The sequence below is a fragment of the Saccostrea cucullata genome, unplaced genomic scaffold (genome assembly GCF_032062105.1).
Source record: "Saccostrea cucullata isolate Sc308-1 unplaced genomic scaffold, CSIRO_AGI_Scuc_v1 ctg28, whole genome shotgun sequence".
NCBI lineage: Eukaryota > Metazoa > Mollusca > Bivalvia > Ostreida > Ostreidae > Saccostrea > Saccostrea cuccullata.
Window position 1 is genome coordinate 251,806 of NW_026939565.1, and position 17,613 is coordinate 269,418.

General features: G+C 32.1%; 1 protein-coding gene across 1 annotated transcript; it reads right to left on the minus strand.

Moving 5' to 3' along the window:
* Nucleotides 1-2,705: 2,705 nt before the first annotated feature.
* On the minus strand, nucleotides 2,706-4,187 carry LOC134253262 (uncharacterized). The gene is made up of 2 exons (XM_062735775.1): nucleotides 4,095-4,187; nucleotides 2,706-3,528 (listed from the first exon to the last, which is right to left on the minus strand). The coding sequence occupies exons 1-2, from the start codon at nucleotides 4,165-4,167 to the stop codon at nucleotides 3,086-3,088; spliced, it is 516 nt and encodes a 171-aa protein (XP_062591759.1). The 5' UTR covers nucleotides 4,168-4,187; the 3' UTR covers nucleotides 2,706-3,085.
* Between the last annotated feature and the right edge of the window lie 13,426 nt (nucleotides 4,188-17,613).

Sequence of the window (17,613 nt, forward strand, 5' to 3'; positions counted from 1 at the left end):
AGGAAGGACCCAGAATCAGGAATCCTCTACATTGAATTTCTTCAAGACGGCGTCCAAACCCGCATGCCCTGAAGAGTAAAAGGGTTTTAGGGATAAACAGAGAGTTAATGTTTTTTCACATTAACAATATTTGCAAGATCTTTGACCTCTTGACTTGTTTCAATTTCCAAACTTGGAAAAAATACCTTTTAGAAGGAAGAAACAAGTCCGGGAAATCATTGGATCTACCATTTTCCAGTATACTGAGGGACATACCCAAATATGAGTTATACAAACGATCAGAAATTGGATGAAATATGTTACAGACATGTATTTTACTTAAAAGAGATTAATTAATTAAATCATGAAGAATAAATAATTGAAAAGCGTCTTTTACTTCTTTCTGAGCACCGAGGACATTATTTATTGAATAGCCCTCGTATGAGTGGTGTATAAATACACTGAAGAAAGAAAAGATGTTTTGTTTAATTGTTTACTAAGTAATTAGATATGATATATCTTCTTACAAACAAAAATAATAATGAATTATCTTCGGATCAAAAGCAAGTCACTAGCGCAACACTGTCCACTATCACCGAGGCCTCGCGAGACCGAGAACTTCGAACAACGTGGAGAAATCGGCATTGCCACATATATCTGCACTCGATCATCTGATACAGACATTGTCCCTCAGTCATTACCATCCGACTTCTAAAGCAATTCAACTTCCTCTGTTATTTTAACATCCACACAATTCTATTTCCTGACCATGCTGACCAACTCCCGTTTTATCAACTGCAACATTGCATCGCGTTTATAATTAAAGTTAACAAGATTGCTTTGATCATAATATAAAATTCTTTTGTTATTTATTTTATAAATGTTGATATTTGACTTCAGTAACTAAATAATCATTAAATTTGTTTCGTGTTTTTATGGGTCTATTTTTTTATAGTAAAATGACGTCGTGGGGCGCGGCAATGGAAAATAACATGATCTGCGTCGTGCATTTCAAATTTTCTAAATTAGAAGGTATTTCGATTTATTTTAAGATTGTTATTTCAAGTAAAAATGGAAATATATAAGGAATCACTTTCTAGTTAGGAGACTATACCAGGGACATCAACAATAGTGCGAAACATAGGATAATTTTAGCATAACGGGTTTTGTCCGTTATGCTAATTATCCCATGTTTCCCACTTTTGTTGATGCCCTGGCATAGTCTCCTAACTAGACAGTGATTCCTTGAGTAAATATTCATTACTTGGAAAGTAATCTTTTTAGAAGCACAGCAAAAATATCCTTTTTTTCAACAAAAATTAACCTCTAGGATACAAACAACAAAACTCGCCAGAAGAAAAATCAAACAAAGACCTTTAATTACAAAACATTGTGGATCCTATATGTGGTATTGCTTGTTTGCACTGTTAAATACTCCCTGAAAACTAAAAAGATGGACTTTGGTACGTATTTTTTACTTTAGTAAAGCCGTTTTGATATTTGTGGAAAATTATAAGGGCTTATCAAAGCATTAGAAAATACATGTATTATTAAATGATATATTAATCAAAATTGAAGCCCCGTAATTGGATGGTCGTGTTTCGATTCTCAGCTGCGACTGACCTAAGTCTATAAAAATGGGTAGCAACTGTTCCTTCGCAATGCAACCCGTGGGGATCCGGGTTAGAATAGGTCCTCAGTACCCCTTGCTTGTCGTAAAAGGCGACTGAATGGGGGCGGTCCTTCGGATGAGACCGTATAAACCGAGGCCCCGTGTCACAGCAGGTGTGGCACGATAAAGATCCCTCCCTGCTCAATGGCCCTGAGTGCCGAGCATAGGCCTAAATTCGCAGCCCTTCACCGGCAATGGTGACGTCTCCATATCAGTGAAATATTCTGGAGAGGGACGTTAAACAGTATACAATCAATCAATCAATCAATCCTTCGCAATGCGCTCGGCACTTTGAAGTGAAAGTTGCGGGCCCTTCGGATGAGACCTTAAAACTGGGGTTGTCAGGCAGGCGTTGGCAGAATTAAGAACTCGCATTTCTCAATGTCCCTGAGTGCCAAATAAAGGTCAAAATTTGAAGTCCTTTGCAAGTATATGGTGACGTCTCGAAATCAGTGAAAAATTCTCGAATAGGATGTAAAACAACATGCATTCAATCAATCAATTTTTGGGTACCTGGAACCTAAGTTTTGATTTCTAGATTAAATAGTATTTATTCTATGATAGATTATATAATGGAAGTGCTAACATTATACAAACTCATCCCTGCTGTAACATTATTATTATCTTTTTGTGGAAAATGTCAAACAAGCTAGTGTTCCGGTACTGTATAATGTTGTTATTTTGTGTTGTTTTCTGCATGTATTATTTTAAATGTAAATAAACCTTAAATATGTTTTTTTTTGTTGGAAATTTAATAAAATTATTGAAATAAAATTACTTATTTTAAACGAATAAAAAAATTACTAGTATGTAAGACAACAAAAAAGTTGGTTATATTCATTAACAACATTTTCCACTTAAAAACATTGATTTCATTTTTTTTTAAATATCAGGTTTTGATAGATATATAAAATACAATGAAAATAGAAAAATTCACCAACAATTTATGTAGTACGATGAGGAAAAATATGCTATATCTTTGGTATTTTGTTTGAAAAAAAAGATTATAAAATCACCAGTTTCGAGTATGTTTATTTACACCTGCACAACAAAATTACTTGTGATAAAATGGTTAAGTTATAATATTCATTATTTCATTAATAATTGATCTTTAATAAGTTTATCCAGGACGGAGCTTTATCATATGATACTTGTACAATCTATTTTTTTTTTTTTTTCAAAATTAACAAACATGATGTATATAAACATAGACATCACAGCAATGACATTATACATAGATGTTAAACGTTTATCAGAATAACTTTTCCCTTTCTGCAGTAACCTGTTTTGGCAAAGTCAACGAAAGAACGCTTAGGAGATATGTTTAGAATTCACGAATTTCAGTGAACTGTCTCTTCCAATGTTTCCGTCTCCCAATGGATCCTTTTTAAATAGTCTTGGAGAACCTTGTAGTAACTTACTGTTGTTCATTTTTTATAAAGTTGAGGGTTGTTTTGTCCCCGCTAATCGAAGGGAATTTCCGCCTTGTTTCTCCCGAAGGGATCCCGCGAAAGAAAAGGAATTTCCACCTTTTGCATGAATTGGAGTTCCCGGTGAGGAGATGGGATTTTCGCTCTGTGACTGATTTGGAGTTCCAGGTGAAGAAAGAGAATTTCCAGCATGCGTATGGTTAGAACTTGATCTTTGTTGATGTTTTGAGCAGATCATGGCATACATGGGCGGACAACATTGGATTTTGGGAAGCATGGGTAACATAGGGAGCATAGGACATATTCCCATAGGAATATGACCCTCCTCACATCCATCGGCAATAGTTGTACATTGACACATGATTAACTTCCCGAGCTTCCCACAGATTGCGTTCATTGTACTGGGATTCATCAATTCCGCCATCATTGCACTTGAACGCATCGATCCTGAAATGATTTTTTAAAATTATTAATATTTTAAAAAGTAAAGTGTTTTTTTAAATTGTTTTCCTGGCTTCTTTCAATTGGTTATATTTATTGTTCAAAATTTTAATTTTTATTGCAGGATTGTGTCTTTTCGCTATTGATTTTTATTATAGTTTAGTTATTAAAAATCAATTACTTTCAAAATATTTTCGAAATAGAATAATAAAATACTTACCGGTATATCTAATTACAAAAATTATTTATCAAAATAAAACAAATTAATCATAAGCTAAATAATCCAAGTATAATACTGCTGCGTTTAATTTAATTTTTAAAAAGTAATTATATATCATTTTGAAACAAAAATATTATCAAGTACGTTGTACTTAAAAATAGGAAAAGATATACAATAATATTTAATAATATACCTTAACAACTTTATGAAACTGAAATTTTAAATAAAATGTCATATTTTAATCTTAAGAAATTTATTTTGATTTTTTTCTTATGTTAAAAAGAAAAAAAAACATAAATGATTTTTTAAAAAGGGAAATGAAACTTTAGAAATATCTTATAAATTGAAATACCTCCTGTTGGCAATTGGGCAATAGAAATCCCCAGGCAACATAATGCTAAAACTACAATTAAGGTATGGTGCATCTCTACGAGTTTAAAATATACCTAACTATGTACACTGAAACAGTTTGCTTTCTTTTTTATATGTTTTAGCTTGAAGTCACAAATTTCAATTAATGAGACTTGATTTCTTATGACAACATCAACTTGTGCGCCGAGAGAGGGTCACGATATTGCTAATTATAGGAACATATCATACTGTCTTAAAACTCAAATAACCTGAAGGATATCCTTTTAATTTGGCCATAAGGAAAACTCAGAAACTGGGAATCTTTAAATATGACAAACGTCATTTTAAATGCGACGTTTTGGGATATAGATAAATATGTAACTTTGAAATGAGATTTGATCTTTCATAAAGAATGAGAATCATCTATTCTCTATAAAAAGACAAAGGTCAAGTAACACGAACATTTTATATTTAGTTTACAAGCTGGCGATTGAAGTAATGTCAGTGAACTACGTTTCTGTTTTTAAAAACAAATCCCGACAAGATTTATGTTTTTATTTGTGATGTGGTGATGTCACAATGATCCTCGAGGCCCTGTAACTCATGACCAAAATGAGAAGAACATCATGAGTCCTTTAAGGACAGTGATCCTTTGTATGTTGTAGATGAAACAATCTACAGAAGAGCATTGTTAGAAAAGTAATGAAGAAAGTATCACATTGCCTAGGTATTCGTGGTCTAACTATCCTTAGATACAAATACTTGTATGTCTTTGAGACATTTCAAACTGAACCTTTTAATTTTTTTTTACCAAAATTGTCTTTGAAATAATATCTGAATTTATATTATTATAGATACTTCTTCATCAATAAAATTGTCCCACTATGTAAATGATTGTTGCTGATTTAAAATTGTTTTTGAGGTCAGAAGGATGACAACGCGTGTGCATCATGATCAGGAAATACGGAAAAAATCTGACGTCAATTCATTGTATAAATATATAACAATTGGATATATCTATAGCATTTGACTCTATGATAAATTGTATTTGCTGACAAGGTCATTGTATCGACCATAGAACTTACGATTATAATGACAAAATCCATGTTTTGTTTCATCAACTTGCTTGTCAATAATTTACCTCGTTTCAGAAATTGTTCATACTTGAGCATGTCGTGCGTATCGAAAAACTGAGATATATATACTCCGTATGCAGGTGATGAAGGTATATTTGTAATATAGGAAGTTGACGATAGAAAAGTTAAAGTCATCACGTTTATCATATATTATACCATTAGCGTCTTTTTCAAGTAAAATATCCAAGTATGAAACAGAAGTGTCAGACTCTGTGGTATCTTTTAGAAAAGACCAGGATATATCGTGTTTTGCGTAGGAATGGAAATTACCATGTTGATTGACAATACGTCGTCGATATATCTAAATGTCGAGTTGAAGGCCACACCAAGTGTTTTCTTCTTTTCACGCATAAGAGTTTGCATAAATTCTGCTTCATATGAATATAAAAATAAGTCTGCTAATAACGGAGCGCAATTTGTACCCATGGGAATTCCAATAGATTGTTGGAATACCTGGTCTCCAAAAACCACATATTGTCAATCAGAAACTCAAGCATCCTCTTGATGTCAACTTCAGAGTACTTATGTGTGCAATAAGAATCTGTTTTAACAAAATAATTTTGCAAATGAACATGACGAAAGTAAATTTACGAGTTCCATTTTTATTGAAGAAGCAGCTGTCAATGATATCAAAAAGCCTGGATTTTAACGTGGGGAATTGTTGTATATAAAGTTGAAAAGTCGTAAGTTTTTAAGCTGGTGATTTTTGTAAAGTCTTGCGATTTCAAATTGTCCAAGAGTTCTTTAGAATTTTTTAGTATCCACATCTGATTCACACCACTTCTTGAATAGAAATGGCCCGGTATAAACTGAGTAAATGATTGTTGCTGATTTAAAATTGTTGACATTTAGCCATCTGAGGAATACATCTGTTTTATATTTGGATGTTGTATTACTATTAGCAACTAGAGGTACTGTGAACACTGAGCTCACTTAATGATACCCCGCCTCCCATACCATTATAATGGCAAAATCCATGTTTTGCTCTGGGAGACACAAAATAAGTGTCAGATAAAAGTTATGATTAGTATGGCATAGTTCAGTTATTACCCTGGGAGAACTGAATCAAATGCCAGATTAAAAATCAGAATAGAATGTGCATAATGGCATTTTGTAATATAGAATTTGTGAAAGTATCATTAAATTTTATTCAGTGGTCAAGGAGGAGTTGTGAATAAGAAATGCGTACCCTTCGATATTATAGAAAAAATGGCAGTGTCGGTGCCTTGCTACGGGACACCTAAAATATGTTTTCGATAAAAAAGTAAAATGGGAGGTGCACAATGGCACGTCGTAACAAAGAATCTGTACAAGTCACATTAATTTTCATTAGGTGATATAAGAGGAGTTGCGGGTAAGAGATGGGTTCCCCTAAAGAGTAACAGACGGACATCCCAATCACTATACGTGTATACCCTCCCGCTTTTCAAGCGGGGGTTTAATAATGACCTAATATTAAATTAACTGTATGATAAAAGGGATGACCAGCTTTTTTATCGAAAGTTTGTCACATCTCTTTCATATCTGAATATTTTGCTGGAAAAATACGTCAATGAAATCTAACAACAAAGCTTCTCTTACTTAGGCAGCAATACCGTTATCACCTGCATACAGGGGTTTATATATCTCAGTTGGATTTGATACGCAAAAGTCTGTTCTTAGTATGAACATTTTTTGAAACGAGGAAAGTCATTGACAAAAAAATATGATGCAGTTTCATTTTAAGATCATCATGTAATTTTTATGTTCAATACATGACCTTGTCATGCAGCAAATACAATCTAGCAATAAGTCAAATGCTGACGTTTTTATATTAATTGTAAGACCATTGAATTGCCGATGGATTTTTCCATTATTTCCCAATCATGACAAGGTGAATACGGTGGGTGTACCGGTCGGCAGGGGATGCTTTCTCCTTCATTTGCATTGGATTCCAACATCTAATGTTTCAGACGTCCATGTTTGCTCTACGTTTGTCAATAATTTCCATGGAGAATAGTAGAGTTGTCTATCTTTGTTTTCCTCAATAAATTCCATTTTTAAAGGTTCATATTCACACTTAAACATTAATAAATTGTATAAGGAAACGTTTATATATTACTTTCTTCAGGAATATTCAAAACCTAATTGATTTAAGTGAAATAAAAGAAATAAATTGTGATAAATAAATCTTTACCGATTAAAAAAACAAAATGTGCAAAACCTTTTCCGTTTATGTCCGATATCACTCATGAACATTATTCAAATATATTAACTTTTAAAAATTGGAGGTATGCGACATAAAGATGCTATCCTTCGCAGTTCTTCTGAAAGGATACTTAATATATCAACAGAAAGATATAACTCTTTAGTTGATAGACTTTCCTTTTTACCTTCAATGGAAAAACATTCGAAAAATCACAACGAAAAAAATTATAATTATAAAAGCATATTTTATTGCATGAACAAAAGAAAATAGAAATAATTTGCTTCCACGATGTTCCATCCTGCAATAAAAAATATTATAATTTGTCATCATAATACTGCATGATATAACTGGTTTGTTTATGATAATTATGTAGAGAATATTGGTAATTAATATACGTATACTAGAAACCTTTTTCTTTTCCAGTCATTTTTCAACTTACATTAGACATCCACAGTCCCGAATCTTCCGAACATGGAGCATATATAGACAATTTGGACAGGACAACATTTCACCGCCCGGAAAGGATAACAGTACCCTGCTGCGTAGGAATTCTTAGAGCACTGATACGCACACGGACAGAGCATGCGCAGTGGACAGCTCATCATTTGTTGCATATTCTGACCTGTAAAAGGAAAAGCTAGAGGTTTACTTTACCAGTTTATCTATAACTGATAAGTATATGGCACTAAATGTTATTTTGTATACATGTCCCCCAATATTTAAAGTATCTTTATGCATATTTTTTTTAATAAATGGTATACTTTTAGCCCCCGTAATTTAGATTTCGGGGCATATAGTATTTGGTCTGTCCGTCTAGCTGTACATTTGTCTGTTAAGCTGTTGGTTTGTCTTACAAAAAACTTGTTTACAACACTTGAATAGTTGGTAATAGGGATTTCACATGTGTATTTCATGTGAACAAACCTTCCGTTGTGTTTCAACGTTTTTGCCCTCTTAGCCTTGTAGTTTCATCAATCATTCCTGAAAATACTCTTATTGCCTGCATATGGGGTCTGTATTTCCTAGTTGATTTGATAGGCAAGAGCATGCTCTACGTACAAGCATTTTTTTATCGAGGCAAGGTATTGATGAACTAGCAAAGCAAACAAGAATATAAAGGTTTTTTGAAGCCATTATTTTGCACATTACACGGTTGATACAATGAATTTACAGCAAAGACTAGTACATTCTATCATGAAGTCGAATGCTGACTGATGTTTTCCTTCTAACTGTTAAGCCATTATTTACACACTGAAATATCTACAAATTATGACAAGGATCACACTGCGGGGGTGACAGGGATGCTTACTCCACAAAGGCAAATCAACCCACCTTGATAATTTTAAAGGTCCTTGTTAACAGTACCGTTGGTAATCTTTGAACAATCTTGAATATAAACCCTGTAAAGAAATTAACATATATGTTTGATATTTTGCTCAGTGGTTCTTGAGAAGAAGATTTGTAAAAGATGCCACCAAATTTTCACTATTTCTGACTTGCATGTACCTCTCCATGAAAGACGGTGTGGCCCTTTGTTTCTCTGAAATTGGCCCAATGATTCTTGAGAAGAAGATAAAAATGTGAAAAGTTGATCAAGACAACGACAGTAACCACGATGACAGAAAACAGACAATTTTCGATCAAAAAAGCTCACTTGGGCTTTGGCTCGGGTGAGCTAAAAATTCTGTCATGGTAATTTAATAAATGTCAGAATATTGTTATCTGGAAATAAATATACTAGCATTTGCATAATTCAAAGTGATAAGACCAGAACTTGGCATGTATTTCAATAGGAAAAAAAATTCAGAATTGTATTATGGATGTTTTCTTTTTCATTCTCTGACATTTCTGACACTTGCAAATTTTAACACCTTATACTACGAGAAAAATGGAAATTAATTCAATCGTTCGGTTCACGAGTGGCAATTAAGGTCCAACGATGATAAATGTTCATGAAATGTTGGTTCTCAACTCGCTCGAAGATAACATGCACGTGAAATATATGATATTTCAATATCGTATTAAGAAATTTTAAATCACAAAATAAATTAAAAAAAAAAGAAGAAAATTACAGCATTTAAATTATTTCACATTTCTTCTAGGTTTTCTATCATAGATAACCCAAAACTGCAGCATAAATATACATTATACTTTCCATTTGCTACCATTGAAAATGATCTTCCAAGGACTATATTCACACTCTTTCTTAGCTTGAATGTTACAAGAAAAACATAAGAAATGATTTGTTTTTGCAATAAGATCATTTTAATCAATTCAAATGGCTCATGGCGAGTGTGACCCTTCCACGGGGGATGCTTACTCCTCCTAAGCACCTGATCCTATCCCTAGAATTTCCAGGGCTCCGTATGTTATGCCCTCTTCATATATTTGTATTGAGTTTAATTTTTTTGTTTCGTTATCTTCACCTTTTAGATAAATACGTTTGGCCATCTGGTTTATGTCGAAGCACCCGTTACGTTTATGACTTTAGTCGAATGTTCAGCATTAGATGATAGCCCATAGTTCCAAACACATTTAACCCACAACAAACACATCATACACTAAGGTAACCTTGAAAGTTGTTGGAAATTTGAACTTTTAAAAAAATATATAATCATATATAGTACATTTAATTAATTTCTTTTAAAAAAAATTTTGAATACTGTTTGATGGATTTAAAAATCTTTAAAGCATCATTTTGTGAGTTCGATATAATGATCTTGTCAGCAAATACAATTTATCGTTGAATCAAATGCTGACTCACATTTTTCATACTAATTGTTAGTCCATTATTTATATACTGAATTGAGGACGGATTTTTCCGTTATTTACCGATCATGACAAGGAGCACACGGCGGGTGTGATCGGTCGGCAGGGGATGCTCACTCCTCCATGACACCTGATCCCACCTCTGATGTTTTGGAGGTCCGTGTTTGCTCTGCTCCTGTTTTGTATTGTTTTATGGACTTCTGGTCTTGCACACTGTTCGCTATCTCCATATATTTCATAGCAAGCCTTTGCTGCCAGGATGAGAGATATCGGTCAGTTTTACATACTACCAGACAAAGTTCTGCCTGCTATCAGGTGCCCGGCACACACAAAGATCAAAGAGCTGAATTCAACATCTTGTCAGTTCTAGTGTCAGCGTAACACACCCTGTGAGGTTTATTTTATTAAAGAAATTAATTACTCCTAATGGACAGTATAAAAATACTAGTATTACTTATCTATCGTTTTAGCCATCACTGTTCTGGTTTTGTTTTTATCAGATTAAAAACAATTGTTCGAGGTGGACATTTGTGAGCAATAATGATCCGTCACCTGCTTAGTCTATATTTTATTGATGATTGATAGAGACGAAAAACAATAAAGTGCGCATGTCTTGTGGATCAAATAAAAATACCGTCCAAGTTTCATCATATTTTTTCAGCTGTGTGTGTGTGTCACCTTAAGAACATTTATGTCATACTGTCATTCAGAATTTCCAGCAGAGCAATTGTATATCATATTTCATTAACTTTTATTCTCGTTTGATTAAGAATAATTAAGGGAACTAATTAGAACAAGTGACATTGTCTTCGAAACAACAACAAAAAATATATTTTTTCAAAATGTCAGATTTTATCTTTTTAATTAATTCATTTTAAACAATTTTATGTTTCATGGCCACTTCATGCTACAAGAAGACGAATGCGTGATAATTTCCCTTAGATGTATTGTGAGATAAATGGCTGCTTCATGTTAGCTATTAATCACTTTGTAAGGTTTTAGTTGAATACAAGAGATTCTTATTAGCTTTTCAAATATTAATGAAAATCCTTTCTAATTTAATTTTAGAAAAGCTGCTCATTTTAGTGATTGTTGTAAAAAAGAATGCAAAAATTCACTAAATCGTTGAAGCAAATGATTAGTTACCTGAACGAGAAATAAAAAAAAAAGAATTTTGGGGAAAATCAGAAACAAATAATGTTATTTTCTGACATGCATTTCTGGCCAAGATTTTTTTTCCTTAAAAATAGTCCATTTGTCTACTACCAATGTTTGAGATTTGCAAAGGGAATTCAAAGCTTTGTGTGCATTTTCATTATAATTCATTATTTCATTTTTGGCAGATAGTTAAGAAGCATAGTTATAGAAAAGTAATGCCTAATTTTGCACAATATACTAGTAAGTAGATTTCAATTTTACTAAACATCCAGTGTGTTTGCATGCGATGAGAATTTCCTGGTCAGTTTCATCATATATTCGTTTGCCTTACGTTACGTCATTTAAATAACGTAATTTTCCTCTTCCATTTTAAAGGATTTCATCGATGTCGGAAAAAGCCATAATACTTACCACTAACAGTGTATAAACATCCAAAAACAGATAAAACTGTAAAAAAGAGAAGGACGCGTTCCATAACCAAGGACTTTGTGGTCTACCTTGGACTGACCAAATAAGTGACCGGTATGAGCTTTGTTGTCATTCGTAATCATGTGGGGTAATTGTTTTATTTATTTTTGCCCCAATGCATGGTCGCACGCCGAACATGACCAGAAATAAGAAGGAATAATGTTGATAGCTATTTGTTTATTTTTTGTCTTTGGTCTTTGATCAACCCAACTCCTATACATATGTAGATTGAATTAAAGTAGTGTGAAAAGATTGTAATTTGTAATATAACACTTTATTTATGGATTGTGTTCAATGTTGTCTAAAGGAATAAAACACGTTTTTGTTGCTCTTCCATTACCGAATAATTGGAACAATTTGTCAATGTAGATATTCATAGAACAATATCTATGAACTGAATAATTCTAAATCAATCTTCTTTGCTGTAGAACAAAAACAATTAGTAACACAATGCCATTCAATAAAACATCAAAATAAGTTCTATAACATATGAAAAAGAATAAAAAATTGGAACAGCATTAAGCTCTCTGATTTTCAAATACTACTACTACACCGATATAGTTTTTTGCGAGAAATTTTCGCGAAGTTCGAAAGGTACGAATACTGGGATATATGCATGTGGTAGTGAATAAAATTAACTGCAGGTGGTAGTGGAAAGTTGAAAGCGATGGAAAAGCTGTAGTCATTTTTTTGTGATAAAGTTAAGGTATTAGTTGGCCTTTTTAATGTGTATAGTCAATTAAACAAAAAAGGAATTAGACTGTTATGTCTTTTATCTAAAATTTAATGACTGTGATAAATGGAGTTGTCGTATAAACAGATAACTTATTTTAAAATTGATAAATTTGAATCTCGAATAAATGACAAGGCAAGTGATTTGCTTGCCCTTTATTTTAAAAAAATAATTTTCAATTTTCTAAAACTGTCTCATTTGCATATTACATCGTTTAAATTACTTATAATAAAATGATCAAATGATGATATTATTTTAACAAGAAATCTTTTACAAAGAAACCATGTACATGCATTGTTTCTTCAACTAGAAGTGCTGAACTTTATATGAATTCTCCACATCACTGCTTCAGAGCTAAGACAACACCGTAGAAACTGAGAAAAAGTTATATGAATTACATTAATATAACAATTATAATTTAAAATTGTTATGTCTGAAATTATAGAAATTTAAGTATAGTATTGACCTTTTATACAACGAGAGCGTGTGCATATGCTTTGCCTGATTTCCAATCCTAATTGAATATTCAATAAAATATGTTTAAGGTGTAAAATATGGAGATAACAAACAGTTTTCATGTTCAAAATTCCATTAAATAATATAAAATAAAAATTTGAGTAGAACAAAGACAAAACTCCAAAACATCAGAAGTGGGATCAGGTACCATGGTGGATGAGCACACCCTGCCGACCGGTCACACCCACCGTGTGCTCCTTGTCACCATCGCAAAAAATAACGAAAAAAATTCGTCAACAATTATTATGAAAAGCGTCAATCAGCATTTGACTCAATGATAAGTTGTTCAAGTAATCACGTGTATCATATAGCTTGGTTGTTAAATTACCATTAACGTCTTATTGAAGTAAAATATCCAAATATGAAACAAATGTGTCAGTATCAATGGTATCTTTTAATTCAAGCTCATCGGGATATTATATAAATATTGCATGTAGTTGATAACATATATATATATATATATATATATATATATATATATATATATATATATATATATATATATATATATATATATATATATATATATATATATACATGAAAGTATAATATATATATATATATATACTAGTATCTTATAAACATAAGAATGAAAATAGCCATTGCATGTTAATTGACAATACGTTGTCGATATATCTTAATAATCAGTTGAAAGTCATTGGTACCAATGGAAATTTCAGTAGATTGTTGGAAAACCTGGTCCCCAAAAAACCACAAAAAACCACAAAGGTATTGTCAATCAGAAATTCAAGCATTCTTTGTAATATCAACTTTAATGTACTTGTGTGTACAATCAGAATGTATTTTAACAAAATAATTTTGCAAATGTTCAATGACAAGGTAAGTAAATATGAGTTACATTTTTATTGAAAAAGCAGCTGTTAATGATAAAAAAAACTTGTTCTTTAATTTATCGTGTGGAATAGTTGTTCATAAAGTTGAAAACTCGTAAATTTAAAAGCTGTTGATTTTGGTAAAATCATTCTATGCACACTATTAGTGTCAGCATACCTTTTTTACGCATGTTGTCTGTCAACTTATAACAAGATTTCTTTGATATTCATTAAATTTTACAAAGGTTCATTGGAATTTTTTTTTAGTAACCACACCTGATTTACACCACTTCTCGAATATATTGTTGCACAGTACTCCTGAAGTTTCTCCTTCACTACTTTAAATATTTTAGTGAGGAGTGACGAAAGAGGCTTGGTAGAGCATTTACTGGAACTTGCTTTGTATCTTTGTAGGAATATTTTATGAGGTTTTAGAATCTAATATAGATATAATAATACAAATTCATGATGGTTGTTTGGAATATTAAAAGTACTAGTATTCAAAACTGGAAAAATTGCAAATCTTCAAAATTGGCCTCTTTTAAAACATCATTATTATTGTGCAATGTGTCAATACTTTTTGCAAATTTATTTTTTTATTCTAAAAAATTAAAAGAACTGATCCAATGAGACATCAATTGCGCCATTATTTGCTTTGCTTTTAGGAAAACATTTTTAAGTTTATTAATATTAAGCCCGAAGTTTGTCTGCTACATGTATAAGGAATTTTTAAACCGACAAACTTAGCTTTGAACAACCTCTTGTTCAGGGTCCCTGGTTCATTAAGAACTTTGGGTCACGTAGGAGTAAGCATTCCCTGTTGACCGGGACACCGGTCACACTCTTAGGCACCTAATCCCACCTTTGGGATTTTCGGAGGTCCGTTTTTTTATGCCCCGCTCTAAAATTTGTTCTTTAAAGAAAAAATTTAAATGTTTTAAGATTTGTTCTTTAAAGAATAATGGTTTTTTCTGTTAAAGACATTGGCTTCGTGGACTTTCGTAAGGTAGCTATAAAATTAATTATCTTCCCAAAATGCTTATATAAATAGGGATGGGGGTATGTTTAAACGTTTTTGGTCTATGACGAAATATATGCTGTTTAAAATACAAATGCAATTTTAGTTACTTTTTTCAATGTAGATAAAGGATTCCTTCAGGGAGAAGCGTTGTCTCTCTTTTTTTAAAGGTATTGAGGAAATGTATTCAACTGAACCAATACAGTAACTGTATTTAAATAGTATCGATGAGAAAGATTACAAACTTTGGTTCATACACAGAAAATGTTCATAAATTTCATCAGAAATTGGCTTCTTATGGAAGGGAATATAGACTTTAACTTTTGAATTAAATGAAAAATGTGCATTTTTATTGTGTCACTCGTTTATCGTTATTTTTGATACTTATTTAGGCAGTATACCGGTATATTGAGTTTTGTCAATGAAATATTTCACTGACAAAACTGAATATATACTGCCCAATTAAATATCAAATATATGTTGATTCCCCAAAGGTGATAAAAATATTTTTAAATTCTAATGAAATACCTGGTATTGATAATCTATCTGGGTATCTAACAAACGTGGTCGCTCATCCCATTTTCTTCAAAGGAAAATAAGCATTATAAATTTGATTTTTTTTTTTGGGGGGGGGGAGTAATATGGAATAATTTACGTATGAATAATTTCTGAAACGAGTTAAATTATTGAAAACAAGTTGATGAAACAAGAATATCAACAGTCTCGTTTAAAGTCATCATTTCGTAAGTTCTATGGTTGTTACAATGACCTTGTCAGAAAATACAATATATCATTAAGTCAAATACTGAGTGAAGTTTATTCATTTATTTATTTGTTATATAAATTGTTGGGCCATTAACAACTGAATTGTCGTAGGTTTAATTTCCCGTTATTTCCCGATCATGACAAGGAACACACAGCGGGTATGATCAGTCAGCGGGGATATTCACTCTTCCATTGCACTGGATCACACCTCTGATGTTTTAGAGGCATGTATTTGCTCTACTCCAAATGTTTAAAGTTTAAGGGATTTTTGAGCTTAAATACTGTTAGTTATCTCCACAAATTTCATCTACCAATTATAATATGATTGAGAGAAATTTAAAAGACGTGCTTTAATTTTTGATTATCTGCTATAAAACTTAAAGTTCCATTGTTTCGTCAAAAGAAAAAAATGTTAGATTAAACTGAAATTAAAGGTCTAAATGCGTTCTTGACCTTTCTTTCATCAAGGTACAGTGACAAAATACATACAACTCTTCAGCCCCTCTCTGTATCTATAAATGGAAGGGACGTCCTTCATAGCGTAAAAGTATCCTGCAGGCAGAGTTGTGCAACAGCAACATTCATCACTTTAAATGTGTCCACAAAGTCAGTGCAAAGGTGTATATTACTGAAACAAACGACACACCAGGGGGCAACTTATCATAACCTCTAAGCCTACACTGTATTTGGAGAAACATTACTTTCGTGCTGAGAAGTGAAATAATTTATCAGATATTGTTAAAATTTTCCGAAGGCTTCCTTTCCGCGTCAAGTGCAGAATAATATGAGCGAAAACATGGACAAATATAACCACGGGAAGTGCATGCAGTTATATAACATGTATTTTTTTTAAAACAAGCTTTGTTTTTTTTTTAATTTATTTTTTGGTTCTCAGTGGGAAAAATAGCATATCTTTGAAAAAATAGTATTGTATAAAATGCTTTACGAGAGATATTTGTTCGTTTTTAGTCCAAGGAGTAACGAATCTACCCTCTTTCACTCTTCAAAATAAGTTTAAAAAATAATTTTAAAAAATCTTCAACCTCCTTGTGCACCCCATTACTTTCACTTTTTTGTAATAAAAAACTATTTTGTATTTGACAAGTTGCTTGTTGCATGAAGAAAGAGATAACTGCAAACTTATTTTATTTGGCTGTGTATTCTTTTTAGCGCCTTCAATTTTGCGGAGAAGAATATTTCTGCTAATTCAAGTAAATGCGCTTTATCAAATCTACACTAACTAGTTCAAATTCAATTTCCGTCAAATGTCGTAAACGGTGAGTATAATACACTTACAGTAACCACCATAACATAAAACGGTCATTCGACCACAACATTAAATGGCACATTGGTACCGACAACCACTGCTATAATCTATTTTAATGGAGAGTACTATGCCGGTGAGTGATGGTACTCAGACGTATTCTGGAAGGGACCACGGATAGACACAATACTGAATAGGCAGAGGTGGTCCTCTATCAACATGAAGAAGTTTCCTTTAGTTTGCTTTTATGTGACTTTGATACTATTTGGATGCTCAAAACTCTCAAATGGTATGTCGAAGAAACACAAAATTTACAAACTATTTGTTTTTTACAAATGTATATTTCTTGATGAGAATTTCCTCCTTTTTTTAGCAGTAAAAATATTATCTTTTAAAAAAGAGACGCAACTCGATATAAATTCCAAAACCTATTTTTAAAATAATTTTGTACAGGTAATAGCAGTTATGGACGAAAAATTTTTAAGGATGTATATTTATCCAAAATCAAAACATTTTCCCCTTATTACTCAGTACCTGCCTCTCACGGTAAAAAGTGATATTTATTTAGTTTAAAAATTTTCATATAAATTTTTGAAAAGTCATGCATGCTAATTTATCATAAGAGGGAACACGTAACTTAGAGGTGGAAATAATTTATGAAACGTTCTAGAA